Here is a 20,227-nt window from a genome sequence, read left to right on the forward strand (position 1 = left end):
TCAATGCAGAGTGACCACAGCATGCCCCCTTCAATGCAGAGTGCCCACAGCGTGCCCCTTTTCAATGCAGAGTGACCACAGCGTGCCCCCTTTCAATGCAGAGTGACCACAGCGTGCCCCCTTTCAATGCAGAGTGCCCACAGCGTGCCCCCTTTCAATGCAGAGTGCCCACAGCGTGCCCCCTTTCAATGCAGAGAGCCCACAGTGTGCCCCCTTTCAATGCAGAGTGCCCACAGCGGGCCCCCTTTCAATGCAGAGTGCCCACAGTGTGCCCCCTTTTCAATGCAGAGTGCCCACAGCGTGCCCCCTTAAATGCAGAGTGACCACAGCGTGCAGAGAGACCAGCGTGCACTTACCTGATGCAGCGGCGGCTTCTCCTCAATCCTCCGCGTCTCCCGAGTCCTCCTCCTTGGCCAATGGCAATTGTTTGCCTTTCGGCCAATCAGGAAACGGGTCTCGGACCCGCTTCCTGATTGGCCAGGAGGAGGATCAGGAGGAGAATCCGTGTGACAATAGCGAATATTAATTTGCTATTGTCACACAATGGGTGGGCTCAGGGCGCACTGCTCTGCGCCCCGGGTCCACCCTTTTCTTACAGCACAGCCCTTACTCGCCATCCTCATCATTCCACTCGCAAAATGCGAGCAGGCGAGTTAAATTTTTGAGGGCTGGCTTGATATATGCATAATACATATCGCCGCACATGCCAGAGTGAAAGCAATATTTAAGCCCATTATTCACTGCTCTAAACTAATAATCTGTAGGGGCTTCTGCTGCTTAAGGAAAATTTCAGGTACTAAAGGTATTTAACGTTTTGCAGGTGCATAAAAATTTAAAGCTTGACATGTTTGGTATGTATTTACTCAGCACAACCTCATCTTTCATATTTTACCAACAAATGTGTAATATACTGCATTTTGTGCCCTAAAATGAATTTAAATGCATTTTTTCCTGAAATGTTGCGCTTGATAAACTGTTGCACAATAAGTGCATGACATAAATAATTGGAACTACCACTATTTTATTTTCCAGGGTCTCTGAAAGTGGAGATCACTGGAGTAGTAATGTCTACTTTAGTGATTTCCATCCTCCAGGGGCATCAGCCAGGTATGGTATATACATACAAGCTGAACCAACGTAACTATGTAAAAATATACCATACCTGAAATTCTTCATTCTACATTTTTCTATTGGTTGAACTAGATGGACTTGTGTCTTTTTTCAGCCTGACTAGGGGAGATTTCATTATGGAAAATCTCTCCAATGAGGACAGATGAAAACAAAACATTTTATTTTATTGCAAAATACAATTATTTAATATAAAGCAGAGATTTTTGGAAAGTAACCTTCTGAACAATTAAAAAAATATTTTTCTTGTATTGTTTTCAGCTACCGAGTATACTGTTTGCTTGGAGATGGAGAGACTTCAGAAGGTTCTGTTTGGGAAGCCATGAACTTTGCTGGTCTGTACAAGTTGGACAACCTTACCGCCATCATTGATGTTAACCGCCTTGGACAGAGCGATCCTGCCCCTCTACAGCACAAAGTAGAGATCTACCAGAAGCGCTGTGAGGCCTTTGGGTAGGTGATGTTTAGATATGAAATGCCCTAGTCCCATTGGTTAGAAATTCTAAATACATTCAAAAATTGAATATGCTCCTGTACATTCAGTATCACTTCACTCCTCAATCTACATGTTGCTCTCTTTTTGTAAGTTTTATTTTTTTTATAAACTAGCTATAAGTGATGTAGAATTATAGCTGATCTTGCTTAACCACTTCAGCCCCGGAAGGATTTGCCCCCTTTCTGACCAGGCCCTATTTTGCGATTCGACACTGTGTTATTTTAACGGTCATGCGACGCTGTACCCAAACAAAATGTACGTCTTTTTTTTCCCACAAATAGAGCTTTCTTTTGGTGATATTTTATCACCTGTGCAATTTTTAGTTTTTGCACTATAAACAAAAAAAGAGCGACAATTTTTGAAAAAAAAAAAAAAAATACAATATTTTTCACGTTCTGCTATATAACATTCCCAAAAAAAAAATTTAAAAATCAAAATTTTTTAACATTTTAGGCCAATTTGTTTTCTGCTTCCGCAATAAAAGCATTTTGATTGGTTTGCGCAAAAGTTATCGCGTTTACTAACTACGGGAAAGATTTATGTCATTTTTATTGTATTTTTTTTTTTTTTACTAGTAATGGCGGCGATCTGCAATTTTATGCAGGACTGCGACTTTGCGGCGGACAGATCAAACCCCTGACATTTTTGACACTTTTGGGGAGACCAGTGACATTACTACAGTAATCAGTGCTAAAAATATGCATTGTTACTGTAATAATGACACTGGCAGGGAAGGGGTTAACCCTATGGGTGATCCATGGGCTAAATGTATGCCTCATGCTTACTGACGTGTGGGGGGGTGGGGGTTCTGTGACAGAGACAAAGATCGTAGGTTCAACTATGCTGAATCCTGTGATCTCCTCCTGTCTGTCACTGAGAAGGTCTGCCTGCTTTGTTTACATAAGCAGGCGGGTCTTCTCACAGTTTCCCCGACGATCGGGGAAGAGAGGCGGCAATTGCCGCCTCTCCTCCTCCGGCCCGACTCCCGCTGTATCTAAACACAGCGGGAGCACGCCGCCGGAATCACTAGGAGCCCAGCGACGTAGGTCTACGTCCCTGGACCCAGGGGAGCCGCACTGCCGCAGTAGGATTACTGTGAGCAGTCGGCAAGTGGTTAAATGTTATCAAGGAACAAGTACAGCTTATTTTTCTACTGGAAAAGATGTGAGATATTACTTTATTTACAACATAATACATAGTTTCCAACAGTCCCGATTTGCCCGGGACATTCCCAAAAATCAGACCCATGTCCCGGTCTGGGAATGTCCCAGGCAAAATCCCAAAAATCTACAAATGTCCCGGACATAGGGATGCACATCTGAATATGACGGAGTGGAGTGGTGGGGGTGTGGCGGATGCAGCAGCACCTGGAGAGACAGCTGATCACTGGAGCCGGCAGTAGCATATACTGGGCGGGGAGGTCAGAAGCCGTGTCTTGGAATGCAGCTCGGCTGGGGAGGGGGCAGACAGGTGAACTCTACAGGTCTTCCTGTGTCGGCGCTGTGCAGCACTCCTCTGAAAAATTACAAAGTGCTGGGAGGAGGAGGAGGAGGAGGGGGGACAGACAAGGACTCCAGCTGTATTTGAAGGAAGAGCAGACTTCCCTAATGAGACTGCTCTAAAGATATTGCACTGATGAGACTGCTATGATGACACTGCTATGATGACACTGCATTGATGAGATTGCACTGATGAGACTGCTCTGATGACATTGCACTGATTAGACTGCTCTGATCACATTGCACTAATGAGACTGCTCTGATCACATTGCACTGACGAGACTGCTCTTAAGAGACTGCTCTGATGGTAAAGGGCTCTCGTGGTAAAAGGAAACTTTAAAGTTAAAGACTCAGTTTAACCACACCCTTTAAGCCACGCCCAAAATGTTGTGTAATTTAAGCCACGCCCATTACATACACCACCATTACTTTAAGAGCATGAACACGTCCACAAAAAAGGATGCCACACCCCTAATTAACATACTGCTCCGCCTACACTGGCATTCTGCAAAAAAAAAAAAATAGTGGGAACGTTGGCAACTGTTCCAGTCATAGTAAATTCCTCTAAATGTGTTTTCTGTGAAGTGTGTTACATGTAGGTGATTGCAAATTTATCTGGCATATTTTAAAGCCCATCTCAGAACTTAATTTCAAGTTATAGGGAACATGTCTAAAGACTAATAATTTTCACAAAAAAACTTCCAATTGGATTATATTTTGAATGTGGTATTAACCTGTAAAAGCCTCCCCTGTGTGTATACATTCAAAAGCATTACTACTGCTGGGGCCACCATCTTGGATGTGATGTCATAAGCTCCAGCAGACTTAGAGCTGTCATTTAAGCCGGGACACGCTATATAAATTTCCCCTTCGCTCCTCCCTCAGTAGCTATGGCAATGTAGGCCGGTGAAGGGTGGAGTGGAGGAGCTGGGCAGGCACAGACACTGCCAGATGAAGAGAGGACTATGATATTCAAGGGGGTGGGGGGTCGGGGTGTCTGTGTTAGGGAATTCAGTCCTTCCTGGAGATGTCAAAATGTCAAAAGGCACAAATAAATGCAAAACTATTTATGGATAGGACACCATTGCAAGTAAGCAGTTAGGACTCTTTTCTGTGCTATGGCTTTTTTTAAGTTATTGACAGGGTCCCTTTACCTTCAGACAATTTTTTTTTTTAAAGACTTCTTTTTTTTTTTTTTTTCAAAAAAGACTTCTGCCAGGCTAATATTGCAGCCTGTAACTCCATTGGGGAAATTTTCCTTCCCGTTCACCGGTGACCACACAGGAAGTAAATGAAATATTTCAGAAGGGTCACAGGCAGTTTAAAAACACAACAGAACTTCTAATCTTTCTCCACTCTATCGAGAAAATGAGTCAAAACATTTTGGCTTAAAATGGAGCCAAAGCCATCAATTTAATGGTTTCCCAAAACATTTACATTCAAGGCATTTCGTGAATGATAACTGTCACAGTTGCTTTTGCTCTCAATTAGACTGTAAAGCCATCAAATGGCTGGTGTCTGAACTGATCACATGCAGCACCATGGCAACTGCAAATCAAACAGAGGCTAAGATGGCCGCTTCCTTGGCTGTAAAAGATCGGAGGGTTTAGTTCCACTTTAGGTTGTTAATAAGGATTTTTGATTATGAAATGCAGATAGTAAAAGTGTAGTAGATTTCTAGAACCACTTGCTGCAGTGGATTAACTAAGCCCATCAAAAGCTGCAGTGTTACTTACTCTGACTTAACTACCTAAAGTCCTGCCTACTTATTCCTCTTCCATCCAGTGTAAGTTCCTTTGGCCTTTGTGTCAGAGACTCCATATCAGCTTCTACCGGAAAATCTTCTCACATATCCATTCATTGGGCAGCAAGCAATTAAGGGACCTGGAGGAGGAAATATTTGGCTTGGGCACCATTAAGTGACCTAGTCATAATGTAGAAGAACCCATCAATCCCCCTGATTTTTATTTTTTCTTATTCACATTAAAATTCAAAATTGTTTTTATTTGAGTTTTTAATGTTCTCTTTATGTTCTAGGTGGCACACTGTTGTCGTGGATGGTCACAGTGTAGAAGAACTGTGTAAGGCATTCACTAGTGTGAAGAACCAGCCAACTGCAATCATTGCCAAAACCTTCAAAGGCAAAGGCATCTCAGGTATGTATCTTTAAAAACTACCTCAAGCTCCAGAAAAAAATAGATTGTGGGAGTGTGCAAGGGAGGGTGAGTAAGTTGTGCCAGTTCAATCTACATACATAGTGTCAGTCCCATATCCGACTTGTTGCACATCTCAGTGTAAGGCTGGCCATACATTATACAATTTTCTTATTCAATTTCCTTTAGATTTACCTTCAACTATTTCGAAAACAAAACAGACCCCTAAGATTGTATTTTAAAGGCAAATTGGACCACAACAATTTAAAAAAAAAAAAATCTATATTTCTGTATACAAGGGGAGTGGTCCCTTCATCCGGAGGGGTTTCATCAGTTGAGTCTCTGGTGGGGTATCCCCAAAGTGGATCTGTTGGCATTCCGGCTCAACAGAAAGGTGCAGAGGTTTGTGGCTCGGTCATGGGATCCACTGGCGGACGCCACAGATGCGCTAGTGGCCCTGTGGGGTCAGTATCGTCTGATTTACGCCTTTCCTCCTGTCAAGCTTCTGCCAAGACTTCTACGCAGGATCAAGGCAGAAGGGATTCAGGTCATCTTAGTAGCCCGGGACTGGCCTTGCTGGGCTTGGTACGCTGATCTGGTTCGGCTGGTTGCCGACGTGCCTTGGAAGTTTCCTCTCAGGGAGGATCTGCTGTCCCAAGGACCAATCTTCCATCCTGCTTTACAGTTGCTGGCTTTGATGGCAGGTGCTGATGAATAGAGGTTTGTCTGAGTTAGTGATTCCAACACAGGTAAAAGCTAGGAAATCTACTCATAGGAAGATCTACCATCGTACGTGGAAGATGTACATTGCGTGGTGTGAGTCTCTTGGGTTTCATCCTCGATTTTTTTATCGGTGGCTCGGATCTTGACCTTCCTTTCACGGGGGGTTCATCAGAAACTGGCCTTGAGTACTATCAAGGGTAGGGTGTCAGCCTTAGCAGTCTTCGTTGGTGCATACTTTTCTTCTTCTTTTTAGAATCTTCCGGATATTCCCAGGCTTACGCTGTCCGAGAAGGTGGCCTTTTTGGGGGCTTTTACCTCTAAGCGCAAGGTGTCGGAATTGGCGGCGTTACCCTGTTCACCTTACTTGATGGTTCCCAGTGATAAGGTGGTTCTTCGTCCCTGTCTGTCAATCCTTCCTCAGGTTGTCCCTGATTTTCCTTTGAATAAAGACATTGTGTTGCCTTCCCTGTGTCCCAGGCCAATACATCCAAAGGAAATTGCTTTGCATGCCTTGGATGTGGTCCGGGCAATTAGGGCGTACCTGGCAGCTATGCAGTCTTTTAGGAAATCAGACTCACTACTTGTGCTTTACGGATGGACCTCAGAAAGGGTTGTCTGCTTCCTCTGCAACCATTTCCGGATGGATCAGACAGATGGTGATTCAGACCTATTCCATCAAGGATCAGGTTCCTCCTTTCCCTGTCAAGGAGCATTCCACTCAGTCGCTTAGTGCCTCCTGGGCCTTCCGTCATCAAGCGTCAGTGACGCAGGTTTGCAGGGTGGCCACCTGGTCATCGGTGCACACATTCACAAAGTTCTATAAAGTGGATGTGTTGGCATCTGCGGATGCTTCCTTTGGCTGCAAGGTTTTGCAGGCTGCTGTTTAGAGGACCTGATCCTCTTTGTGGGTGTATTGTTTTTTTCAGGTGAGCTCCAGTTGTTTTGGTTGAGCTCCTGTTTACCTGATTGGCTATAGTTAGCCTTGGGAATTTCTTTTGCGCTGTTCCCACTCCTCATGTTTAACACTGCTTTGGGACGTCCCAATGGTTAAGAAGATCAGGAGCTGTGTCCATCAATGAACAAAAGAGAAAAAAGGATTTTTGACTTACCATAAAATCCATTTCTCTGATGTTCATTGACAGACACCCACCTCTCTGTGGAGTTGTAATTCTTCAGACACTGCTTGTAATAAAACTGAGTACTACTGCCCATAGGCGTAGCCAGACTTTTTTTCTGCCTAGTGTTCTACTCCTGTAGGGGCAGTATAACCCAGTGGTTAAGAAGATCAGGAGCTGTGTCTGTCAATGAACATCAGAGAAATGGATTTTACGGTAAGTCAAAAATCCCATTTTTATTGTACACAGAAAATGTGTTTATTTATGTGTAACAATCTTTTTATGTTTTCTATGTACAATAAAATATAGATTTTTTTATAAATTGTTGTGGTCCATTTTGCCTTTAAAGTCTGCCCTTCGGGGTCTGTTTTGTTTTCTAATTAGATTGTATGGATGTGGCAATGGAGTGATTTCAGTGACTTTATTACCTTCAACTATGTATTGTATGTATGTGCAAGGGCCTGCCTGATTGCATACAAACTTAAAGTGTTTAGGTTTGACCTCATATTATATGGTTTTGGTAAATCTAAAGGAAAGTTGTACAAGAAAATTGTATAATGTATAGCTAGCTTAAAGAGGAGGCTCCCCCCCCCCCCCCCACCAAAACAAATTAAAAGTTAGCAGCTACAAATACTGTAGTTGCTGACCTTTACTATTAGAGTGCTTACCTGTCCAGACATCCAGTGGTGTCCTCACCTACAGCCGGTTTCCTACTGTGCATGTGCGAATCGCGCTGCACATTGTGAATAGGCCGGCTGCAGGGGGGGGCTCAATTTCCGGCTCACTCTGCCGTGGTGAACTGAACCAGAAGTGGGAGCGGGTACCTGTCAAAATCAGATACCCACTCACCCCAAAAGGTGCCAAATGTGGCAGTGGATGGGGGGGAGGCAAGCTAGCTGAGCTTACCCCTTTGGGTGGACCTCCGCTTTAAGTCACTTCTATGACCAACGCTCAACATTACCACAAGTTTATCAGCATACAACACTAGGAACATTTCAAAGATTGTAGTAGGTCATTGGGTTGGATCATGGATCACATGATGACTTGCATTCAGCAGACCAAACATGGTGGATCATCCTTGTGCAATGACACAATGCATTAATTTCCCAAAAATGTTCTTATTCTTTGTTTTTTTTCTGGACGTGGAGGTGTTCTTTTCTATCACCATTCCAAATTAAATCTGGAATAAGAAACATATAAGTAAAATGAAATTCAATTTGAAGTTAGCTTGTATACTGTGTTTTATTATGAAAATTAGGTTGGTTGCTGTTGTTTGTAAAGTTGATCACTAACCCTGGTAATGAGCAGTTGGGTCAACAGATCACAAAAAAGACATGTAGGCTAGGGTTACATTGTTCCTTGAGAAAGTTAAAGCTTAAAGTGTTTCATTAAAAATACAATTTTAATAATCAGTCTCTTTAATTAATAAAACGAGAAATGGGGTAGCATTTGTCACTATGACAGGAAGATGCAGACAGCAATAAAAACACTGTCAGTAGCTCCAACTTTCCCAACTCTGCTAAAAATATTTTTTTGTCCATGTCTCTGTTGGAGAGATTTCCAATCTCTCCCTGTCCTGACAGGACATAATCTCACTTAAGCCCCGTACACACGATCAGATTATCGAACGATCTGTCGTCCGTTTTTTGTGGCATGCTAGTCTGATGATCATACGAATTTTCCCGTACGACAGAATTCTACTTCAGAAGTGATGTCATGTGTTGGATTGCTTTGTATGTGTTCTTTCGTCTCTGAGCATGCCTAGTCTTGCTCATAAGATTTTTTTCCGTCGAAATCTGTACTAATGAGACGAAAATCGGACGTTGTATTACGGACAACAAAAATTTTATAGCCTGCACATCAGGATTTTGTCAGCCGAAAAGTCGGATTTGGCTGTCGAAAACACCATACTAACAATCCGAAAATCAGCAGATCAGTCGTCGGACGAATTTTCCTTTCAGATTTTCTTATCGTGTGTACGGGCCTTTAAGGGCCCCAGATAGCAAGAAAAACCTGCTAGGGGCTCTAATCCTTCCAAACTCTGTTTTATCCAAAAATAAATAAAATGTTTGCCTGGAGTTGAGCTGCGACTACTCTTTGACAGTTGCCTCATTTGTTTCCAATTTAAATCAATAGGATTCTATTAAGAAAACTGTCAATAAGCAGATAAATCTCTAATTTAATTGCCAGTGTAGCCTCTGCTTATGGGATGGTAGGAAGGAGTAATGCTTACCTTATTTTTTTTTTTTAAAAAACACCAATTCCAGCAAGTATATCTAAACCATATATTTTTTTTTTTTTATATAATAATAATAATAATAATAAGGCACTCGGACACAAATTTGGATAAAAGGCCGCGGCTTACTTTATTAACTGGTATAAATATAACCATAAAACCATTTTATAAATATATATATAAAATACAGACCAACCCAGTCATAAACAACTCGGGTTGTCATTTACAGCAGATCAAAATTGATCAACATCCAACCATATACCATAACCAATCATGAAATCATCGAATAAATAAATATACATAAAAAATACACGTCCCCCTCTGAAACAGAGGTGACCCAAACCAGTTAATTTATGTGAAGCTGCGACAAAACCAGGGGAGGGGGGAGGGGAAAACAGGTAGGAAGATTTCCAGAAGATTGAGCCCCCTGAGGCGGGCAGCAGCTTAAATACCCCTTCTTCTGAGGTAACCTCCACCTCATAGGCTGAGGCGAGCGGGCGGAGAGAAGGGGCTCATTCGCTGAGACCCTTCAGAAAGATACTAAACTGCCTGACAACTACCTAAGCCACCTAGAGACCCCACTAACCTGCCTAGTAACCCATACTGGCGGGAAAAACTAACCTGAGGAGATATATGGGCCTCATCACCTAAACCCTTTTAACCCTGTACTCCCAGCTATCCCTTCCACCATCCCATATGAAAGAGGGGCTAATTTAGCCCCCTTTCTAATAAGGGAGTGATAACTTGCACCTGTTACCAGATACAGGCTAGCTGTAATAAATATATTGCTAGGTGATTTTTTTTTTACACATTTTGTAATAATATACTGGCACTGGGAAGAATGAAGTCAGTGTAGTTATTATTATGCTATGCTTCAGTGGTTTTTCTGCTATTTTTTTCTTATTATGTAAAGAATTTGATAGACATCTCAAACTACATACACACTATAAGATTTTCTGAAGACTTTTTCCTTCAGATTTACCTTTTCTATGTAGTGCAAGGGCCTGATAGATTGCATACAAATTGAAAGTGTTTAGGTTTGACCTCATATTATATGGTTTTGGTAAATCTAAAGGAAAAAGTCTTCAGAAAATCTTATAGTGTGTATGGCCCATTACAGTGTAATTTGTGAATTGTTCTTGACTAACTTTTGGTGAAACAACATTTCAAATCACTCTTTCTCGATAATTTCATGGTGATAGGGGTGGAAGATAAGGAAAGCTGGCATGGGAAGCCACTTCCAAAAGACTTGGCGGAGCAAGCCATCAAGGAGATTGAGAGCAAAATCCAAAGCAAAAAGAAGTTAACGCCTGCACTCCCTGTGGAAGATGCACCAACTATCTCCATTAAGAATATCAAGCTGCCTTCCCCACCTAATTTCAAGATGGGAGACAAGGTATGTGAAGGCTCATCAAACATTTTAGAGCAAAAGATGAAGTCAGAGACCGCTGATCTCTCCATGTTATCTCTCTAGCTTCAGTGCTTTCAGTCAATATCCCAGAATGAGTATGCAGATAAGGACTAGGGATGAACTTAGTTGTGTTCAGATACTAGTCCAAACCCACCTGAGCTGTTCTGTCAGGATTCCGTCACTGCACAAAGCCAATCATAGGCAGAAGAGGCATAGGAGCATGGCCTGGTCGGAGTCCAGGCTGAGGTTGCCACTCACACACACCTCAGGGGTGTCATGGATGTGTGGCCATAGGGAGACTTCCTCTTTATTCCCTGCCCTGCAGCCACACATATACAAGAGGTGTGCACAAATTTGGACTATTGTATCTGAACATACCCGAGCTCATCCCTGATAAGGACTTTCGACTTTTCCCAGACTGTCTTGGTTGGCATACTTTGTCTGAGTCAGTGAAATTATTGAAGCTGATGGGTCAGAACAACCACCAGAATAGTAGTATTTTTAGGAGGTCAGTAATGGAAGCCCCCATATTTTCCCTTGTGACAATTTTACTTTAACCCCCCACTGCCTGTTTATTGCCTGTGTGCTGCCTGTATATAGACACCCCCCAGTAAAAAGCCTGCGCTAGGGATATTTTTCTAAATGTCCTTCACTTTAAGAGCCACCTGCCAACACTTAGTTTAGCTGGTGGCTCCCAATACTGGCTGTCACTGACAGCTTGAGTCTCCATTCAAAAAATAATGTAAGCCTTCAGCTTGCAAAGAAACATTGCCATTAGTCTTATGTTTAATGTTATAATTATCAAATTAATAATGATAATAGTATTATTATGAATTACTACTGTACGTATAAAAAACTTTATTATATTTTATACACTTTATATGCATTTTTTATGCATTTGTCAGCCTATAATTAAAAAAGAGCAGGAATTTTGTTAAAAACATCATACCAAATAAAAGTCATTATGTCCCTAAAAAATATAAAAATTGTATTAGTGTTAAGATAACTGACACATTAGGATTCTGCAGAAGTTTGGTCTGGATATCTAGACATGAATGGCCTCTCTTTACGAACAGGTTGAAGCAAACCTGTGCTTTGGCCATGAAAGGCAAAGTAAAAGGTTTACGTTAATACCCTTTCCCCATCAACACATACCTTCAGCTACCCGGAATGTATAAAATACCCGGTATGGAGGAGCATGTGACTCAATCAGAGTTGTATAAAGTACTCGAAACCCATACTTGAGTAAAAGTACAAGTGCTCGATCAAAAAGTGACTTGAGTAGAAGTGGAAGTGCTCAATCAAAAAGTGACTTGAGTAGAAGTACTAAAGTATTCAACATTTTTTGTACTTAAGTATTGCAAGTAGTTTTTTTAAAAAATTTTGCTACTCAAGTACTGAAAGTAAAAGTACCAGTAGTTTTGAAAAAAAAAATTGCTACTCAAGTACTGAAAGTAAAAGTACAAGTACTGTGTTATGTAGTTATTAAAGAAAGAAGTCAAAAGTTTGAACATCATATTGTTTTTTATTGTTTCAAATGCAGCTTTTATTTATACATACAGTAGCTTTTATTTTCGTATGCGCTGTTTTGAGCTTCATGAAACCTGCCATCTACTGTTCTGGCAGTGGTAATTTTTATAATTGTAACGAGTAACTATGCAGCACAAAAAAAAAATATCAGAGTAGAAGTATTGAAATCATTGAAAAAATGTAGTGAAGTAAAAGTGGAAGTAGGAGGAAAAAATTCTACTCTAGGAAAGTACAGATACCGCCTTTCGGTACTTAAGTACAGTAGTGAAGTAGTTCTACTTAGTTACTATACATCTCTGGACTCAATCCATGTGACGGCGCTGGTGATTGGCCTTAGCTATGTGTATTTCCAAATCGAGTAATTTGGAACTTAAGAAGGGCTGTCCTTCTTCTCTAGTGGCAGCTGGACGGAGTGGCACGTAAATTAGAGAAAGGTAGGTGTGAAGGGGAACATTAAAGTGAACGTGTTGCTTTTTCTGCATAAGCATAAAGCGTTCTATGATTAGGCGCTGTTATGCATGTTACACCTGAGATTTGCTGTACCCATATTTTCTGAAGTTTGCATCAGACTTTGGTGTGCTGTCACCCTGATGTTTGCTATACAAGCATAGGGGTGGTAGGCATGCAGTGTGCAGGCATTTTTAAGGGAACATTCCTTGAAAAGATTTTTTAGTAAGCCTTATTGATTGTGCTTTTCTGCTGTAACAAAATGCATTAACAAAAATGAATCTTCTAGATCGCTACTCGCAAAGCCTATGGTCTTGCCCTGGCTAAGCTGGGACATGCCAGTGACAGAGTTATCGCTCTGGATGGTGATACCAAGAACTCAACATTCGCTGAGCTGTTTAAAAAAGAGCACCCAGACCGCTTCATCGAGTGTTACATAGCTGAACAGAACATGGTACGTCTGCTATAATTGTGTCTACTGTATTTTGTAGGGTATATTAATATGAGGTGCAGAAATGAAATAAAATGTATGTGTTTCTTATTTCTTAGCACAAGTATAGAGGCCAAAACATCTAATGAACTAGCATTCTCAAAGCTTGGTTTAGTAATGGCAGCCTCCATAGTCTTTCATGACCGGGTCTCTTTAATGCCTAATTCCAGCCATTTTCTTTTGTTTTGGATACAGTTAACCTTTTTTTTTTTTTTTCGATTTTTCTGTCTTGAGTCCGATTGGATTTTTGTGATGTCATGGGGACAGGAAGGCTCAGATGCTCTACTAAAAATGTGTTTTCACTGTATCCCTAATGAAATAATTTCCTATTACTACCTTTCTTGACGAAGAAGTGAGGGGACACAAACACACAGATAGCAATGACAACCTGAAAGGGGTTTTAATAAGCACAAACAAGTGGCAACCACCCCAACCTATAAGGCCTCTTGCACATGATACTCCTGTTTGAGCATCTCCTTTTGGCCTCTTGCACACAATACTCCTGTTTGAGCATCTACTTTTTCCAGACCTTTTTTTTGTAAGTATTTGCGAGTATTCGTGAGTATTTGCGTACATTGAGGCTTAAATAACTGACCAAAAATGCAGATTTTTCTATTTTGTTCTTACTGAAGAATGCACAGCGCTTGTTTACGCGTCTGTGTGCATAGGCACATTACAATTAATGGGCTGTATTTTAGCTAAAAAAGCTGTACTGAGCATTTTCAAGCCACGAGATGCTCAAACAGGAGTATCGTGTGCAAGAGGCCTAACTAGTAATTGCAGCAAGGAGCACATGGAAGGGCGACACATGCCAAAAAACAAACAAAGATTCCAAGTTCACTTACTAGCCAGCCTGCAACAAACGGAATTGACCCTGTCTAACAGTTCACATTAAAAACAAGGGATTTTGTTTGCACATATTTGCAAATATATGCATAAGCTGCAGCAACCATGTCATGGCACCCCAGTGTACTGCAGTCCTAACTCTTTAATTATCAGAGTCTCCCAAGTTGCAGCACATATATAATAATGAATAGATTAAGGGTAGGTATGCCTGGAGGGAGCTCACACCTCCTTAAAGGTACAGGAACTCACTGGACACCCAGCAAAAGCACAATGGCAGCAAAGGTATCCAGTGCGTCCCCTCAGCAATTAACCCATCATACAAACAAATAGCAACCACCCCAACCTATTACTAGCAATTGCAGCAAGGAGCACATGGAAGGGTGACGCCTGTCATAAAACAAACAAAGATTCCCAGCTCACTTACCAGCCAGTCTGCAACAAACAGAATTGACCCTATCTAACAGTTCACATTAAAAACAAGGGGTTTAGTTTGCACGTATTTGAAATTTATATGCAGAAATTGCAGTCCTAACTCTCTAATTTTGAGAGTCTCCTGAGTTGCAGCACATATATAATAATGGATAGCAAAGAACAAAGAGGAAGGGAGGGGCAGGGGGACTTTTAAAGGGATACCGTCATCAGACCAATAATTCAAATAATATATGTAAAAAACTATTTTTATTAGGAAACAAAATATCCAATAAAAATTACTGTATTGAGAAACACAGATAATTTGTTACAAAAAACAGAGAACAAGGAACAATACGTAGCATATATAAGCTAATGAAAACGTGCCATACACAAGGGGGCGGTAAAAACCAAAACCCCCAAAACAGACCTAAACACCAGAGATGGTAGGGCTGGTAGGTATTGTTAGGTGTAGTGGACATAGATGCCCATATATTAACCCAACATGTTTCGCGGGTGGCCGCTTCTTCAGGGGCATTAACGTAGATGTGAGGACATCACAATTGCTACTGTAAAGAACCAATCCTAAAAGCAGGAGGACAGAATGGGGATCGCAACTAGGGTAATTACCCCTGGGGAGGACATGGGAGCAGTCCAAAACAAAAAGGGGCCCAGTCAAGGTAATCCCGTAGTGGTATATTCAAGGAATATATGCTTGTATATGTCTCCTATTCCATCCAGATGACAGGGCTAGCGGGTGGCTGCTGGAAGAGCCAAGGCTGATGGATAGGAGGGATGGATCCAGAAATAAGGTCCAATACCCCTGGCAGTCCGAACAGCTCAATGTCCCGTAGCCGTCTAATTATTAATGGTTTTTGAATGGAATTCTAAAAAAAGTTCTTATAGGTATGATGCTCAGGTATCCACAAACGATTAAGGTGTTACTGAACACACAACAGTAAAATCAGTGTGTGTATGCAGTAAAGCATGCTTGTTATACTTACTGTGAAACCTAAGGGGTTAATACTCTGCATTGTGTAAAAAGGCTGTTTGATCCTGTCTTCTCTGATCCTCCCCTTCTTCCACTGTCCCCAATCACTCTGCTGATAGTAAAAAGCCTTTGGGGCATCCTGCACATGCTCAGTTTGGTGTGTATTGCTAGAGTTTTTGTTTGTTTGTTTTTTTCGGGAGGGTGCATGAGATTGGCACAGGGCCAATCGGCACTGTCACGACAGAGGATCAGGAGTCATGCAGCCTCATAGGCTGCATGAGAAAAGGTATTTAGCAGTTTATATTTACTAAAATAATTACATTTCCGTCTTCTGTGTACTGTGGGAGACCAGATATAGTGAATGCAGGGTCCTGGGTTTAGTAACACTTTAACTATATAGTATTTGTAACAATCTAACGCTTTGTTATAGCCCTTGGGGTTTTTTAATACAGTGTACATTTTCCACTATTGTATGATATATTTACTCATATCCAGTATATTTTATGTGCTTCTCTATCTTTTCTTACATTTTTCTGGTCATCTTTTTATTTGATCAAATACAGTGATCATCAAAGTAAAGACATTTCACTTTATACATTACATAATTCACAACACTAGTCCAAGTTGTATTAATGTTATTGTATTCTATTTTGTTGCTGTAGGTTAGTGTAGCTGTTGGTTGCACCACTCGTGACCGTACTGTTGCCTTTGCCAGTGCATTTGCCACATTCTTCACAAGAGCCTTTGATCAAATCAGAATGGCAGCCATCTCCGAGAGCAACATCAACCTTTGCGGATCTCACTGTGGAGTTTCTATTGGTGAGTTTCATGGCAGCTTAGCTTTTTCTCTATAGATCATTTGCATACTTGTGAGCATGTATAGGTGAGGTTGAATGTGCCCACGGACATGGAAAGATTACTAAATCAGCTAGCTGATTATGATTGGATCAGAAGGTGATCACGTATATAAGTGGGTATTTAATTATCGAGGCATGCAACCTTTGGCCAATCAATCTCCAGAGAAGAATCTAACACTTAATATTGATTTTACCAATCTTTTAACGGCATTAGGAAGGTGCCAGTAATATCTGCACTATGCATAATTCTGCAGACTCGGCCGAGGCGTTCTTCTTATGTTTTATATACTGTACATGGCTGTCATATTTATAAATTTGCAGGATTCGGGAGCATTGCTTAATGTATATGTAAATCCTCACCTTGTTAAACAACCCATTCAGATTAAAATGGGAAATTATAGGCAAAACGTGTGTGTGTGTGTGTGTGTGTGTATGTGTATGTGTATGTATATGTATATATATATACTGTATATATATATATATATATATAAAACATCAAAAATACCTTTTATTCCCTTTTTAAAGTGATCACATACCCTCTGTTCTCAACTGCAGCACAGTGGCTAAGGGGTTAGTACTTCCTTCTGGCAGCACTAGGGTTGTTGGTTCAAATCCCATCCCCGGCACTACCGGCCAGGAGTTTGCATGTTCTCCTTGTGCTTACGTGGGTTTACTCTGGGTACTCCAGTTTCTTCCCACACTCCAAATACATGCTGGTAGGTAAATTGGTTCCTAAAATGATCCTAGTATGCGTATGCATGAATGTGAGTTAGGGACCTTATATTGTAAGCTCCATGAGGGCAGTGACTGATGTGAATGTACAATATATACAGTATGTGTAAATTGTTGGCCCTATATAAGTATCTGTAGTAAATATGGAGCTCAGAGAGCTGGGGGAGGAGAAATAGCAGCACACTGATCTTCCTAGTGAATGGCTAGGGTGGGGGATGCCAGCTACAGAACTGACTTCACTGTGCTCTCATTCCTAGTGTGGTCAGTTTTTAATAGGAAAGCAGAGGGACTGGTAGAATCACCAGGGATTTCACACTAAAGGAAGCAATACAAAGAGAACAGGATACTTTTTTCATGCAAGTACATGATACAGCAGCCATATATCAAGAATATGAAATGTTGAGTTTATATATTCTTTAAATCTTTGGGGCCAATTGGACTTCAGGGTCCATGGCGTCTTCTTTTTTTATTAGTACACAAAAGACCACCTAGAATGTAATTGTCCTGAAAATGTTCTAATTTGTACATAGAAAGCAGAAGGTTTCTTAAAGTGAGGTTGATGTTGAAGGTTTAGAGTCCAATGGTCTTCCTGCTGCCTCTATTTTAGGGCAAAGTTTTATGAACATATTTTGATTAAAAGAGTGGCATTCATATACTGAAGTGTTTGGTGTTAGGTTTGTATAGATTTAATGCTACAGTGGAGCTCATGGAGGAGAATATCAGTGTGAGTTATAGGTAAGTGAAAACCAGTCACACACTCTGTTGTAGGTGACTGTAGCTCTAAATTCAAATAGTCCATCTACACCAGGGGTCTCCAAACTATGGAGTTTTACAATGCCTCATAGGATGTGTGTTTCTACAACAGCTGAAGGGCCGTAGTTTGGAGATCCCTGATTTACACAAACTTTCTATGTTTGGAAACCTCTGACTTTCTATGTCTTGGCCTATCTAGGCTTAGGGAGGTTCTGTAATATCCTCTGTACACAGTACAGTCTCTGATTTACCATGGATGATACATCTTTCAGATGGCAGCAGTAGGGGTTGTAGCACGTTACTCTGGACTGTTGCTTCCCTGACCTTTCCTGTACTGCACAGATGAAGTGTTATCAATAATTCAGCATGTTTCTCCTTTTCCTTTTTCTTTCTTGCACCGAATTTAATAAACTCCCCTCTGACCACACTTTTGTGGGCTTCCCAGATGGTAATTGGGGATATATCCGGTGAAGAGTTCTCAAGAAAGAAATTGGAAATGGTTGAGAGCATGTTTCTCTTTTTTTCCCTCATTTTATCTCTTACTCTTTATTTGTGCCCACCTGTATTTTTTTTCTGTTTTCTGTCTTGCAATGCCCATTTTCCTCCCTCGTTCCCCTGACCTCCCAGGGTCTGTTGATGCTGGCTGCTAGGCAAAATATTGTTGCTGGTGGGGGTCTACTAATGCTGGATTGGATCTATTGTTGCTGGGGGGTACTTTATTGTGGAGGGTCTATAGTTGCTGGGGAGAACTATTGTTGAAAGGGAAGTAAATTGTTGCTGGCTGCAGGAGACATATTTTAAAGCTTATTAACAAATTCCATACAAATTACTTAGCACCGTAAAATGATACTTGGTTCTGTATTCTATAAAAAGGGTTGTACTGGGATGCGGATAGAGGGAGGAATGAAGGGACAGTGCTCAGAGGTGGGAAGGGAGCGGAGACAAGGGGGGACCTAAAAGTGGAAGTTCTTGCAGGCTATTCTCTGAGAAAAAAAAGCCATGGCTTTTTTACTGTCATGGCCCGGTGGGACCCTTTAGGACTCTGGATCCATTTACAGTATATTGTTCAATTTTTAAATTATTTAAAAACTTCCAAACTTTTTTGGGCGGAGACCCACTTCTGAATACAGCTATTTTTCGGGACCCACTTGCTTGTAATTGAATGTTGTAAAGCGCTACAGAATTTGTTGGCGCTATATAAATGCAAATAATAATAATGCATATTTTAAAGGGAGGGGGATGTTAAATTAAAAATATCAATTTACTACTTTCCAATTTATTATTGAATACACATGTCAGATGTTCTAAGCGAGGGGTCAGAAACCTATGGCATATAAGCGGAGTTGTAAGTAATCAGCACCCTCATAGACAGTATAAAGCAGGCAGAGAACAGAAATCAACCACCCCAGGACAGTGATCAGCAGGCTATATGGCACTCACCCTCCTTCCTCTCCCAGCGGTCCACAGTGAAGGTGAAGCCCCGCTTTGCCCTCTCCAGGGCCCAGCACACCTCACCCAGAGTCTCCATGATGAGGAGCTCTATGCTGGTCTTGGTGTCCTGGCTCTTCTCCTTTAGATCCTCTACTGGGGTCACAGAAGCTGCCATGAACTATCCTATCCTATGTCCTCCTATGATACCGAGGCTGCTGTCTCTGCCCGCTATAGCTGAGAGAATCCGGCCGCCAGTCTAGCCACCACCACTGCCGCCAGCAGGACCGAGGAGCTGGCTCTGCACCCCATGAACATATCCTACATAACAGCCCACATACGTACTCACTGATGCAAGTATCCTCCTCGCGGGAAATACAAACCAGCCTTCGTAAACTGTGTGGGTGGGGTCCTGAATCCATCGCGATTTGACTGCTCTGGCTCTCTGTAATTTGCGCAAACTTGCACAGCACAATTTAAGTGGGCCCACTCTCAATGATTTCCGGTTCAGTGCTACCCACTCAAACGCAGCTCGTGACCCACCAGCGGGTACTGACCCACAGTTTGGGAACTCCTGATTTAAAATGTTTAGAAAAATACCAATTTTAGAGTCAAGGGGCTGATCAGATATGCTTCCAAGTTCTAGCTGCAAAACGGACGAAAATGATAAGAATGGGTTATGTCTGATTTAGCATGCTGGGACACCTAACAGGTGATTTAAAGTAGAAGTAAAGGGAATTTTTTTTTTATTTTTTATTTTGTATAGACTAAGGGAGGGTTATAGCCCCTATCAGTTTTTTTTTTTTGGGGGGGGGGAGCTTTGCCATTTGTGTCCTATTTCGGAGATTTCCCCTCTCTCTTTTTTAATCTAACCTACAACTAGAAAAGTAGGCTCAACCACCATGTAGGATAGGCACAGCATCAGCGTGCTACTGGCAGGATAACCAGGTGAAAATGAAAAGAAAAAAATCTACATTTTAAAAC

The 20,227-nt window shown here is 41.5% G+C and overlaps 1 protein-coding gene across 1 annotated transcript in view; it reads left to right on the top strand.

Annotated features, from left to right (window-relative positions):
* The window catches only part of TKT (transketolase), a 69,809-nt gene that overhangs the window by 40,025 nt on the left and 9,557 nt on the right, over positions 1–20,227 (top strand). The window contains exons 5-9 of the mRNA XM_082265106.1: positions 1,390–1,581; positions 5,161–5,279; positions 10,553–10,746; positions 13,028–13,192; positions 16,136–16,292. Coding sequence (XP_082121232.1) covers positions 1,390–1,581; positions 5,161–5,279; positions 10,553–10,746; positions 13,028–13,192; positions 16,136–16,292 — 827 coding nt within the window. The remainder of the gene's footprint in view (positions 1–1,389; positions 1,582–5,160; positions 5,280–10,552; positions 10,747–13,027; positions 13,193–16,135; positions 16,293–20,227) is intronic.

Source organism: Pelophylax lessonae, assembly GCF_965119305.1.
Source record: "Pelophylax lessonae genome assembly, chromosome: 8".
Classification (NCBI taxonomy): Eukaryota; Metazoa; Chordata; class Amphibia; order Anura; family Ranidae; genus Pelophylax; species Pelophylax lessonae.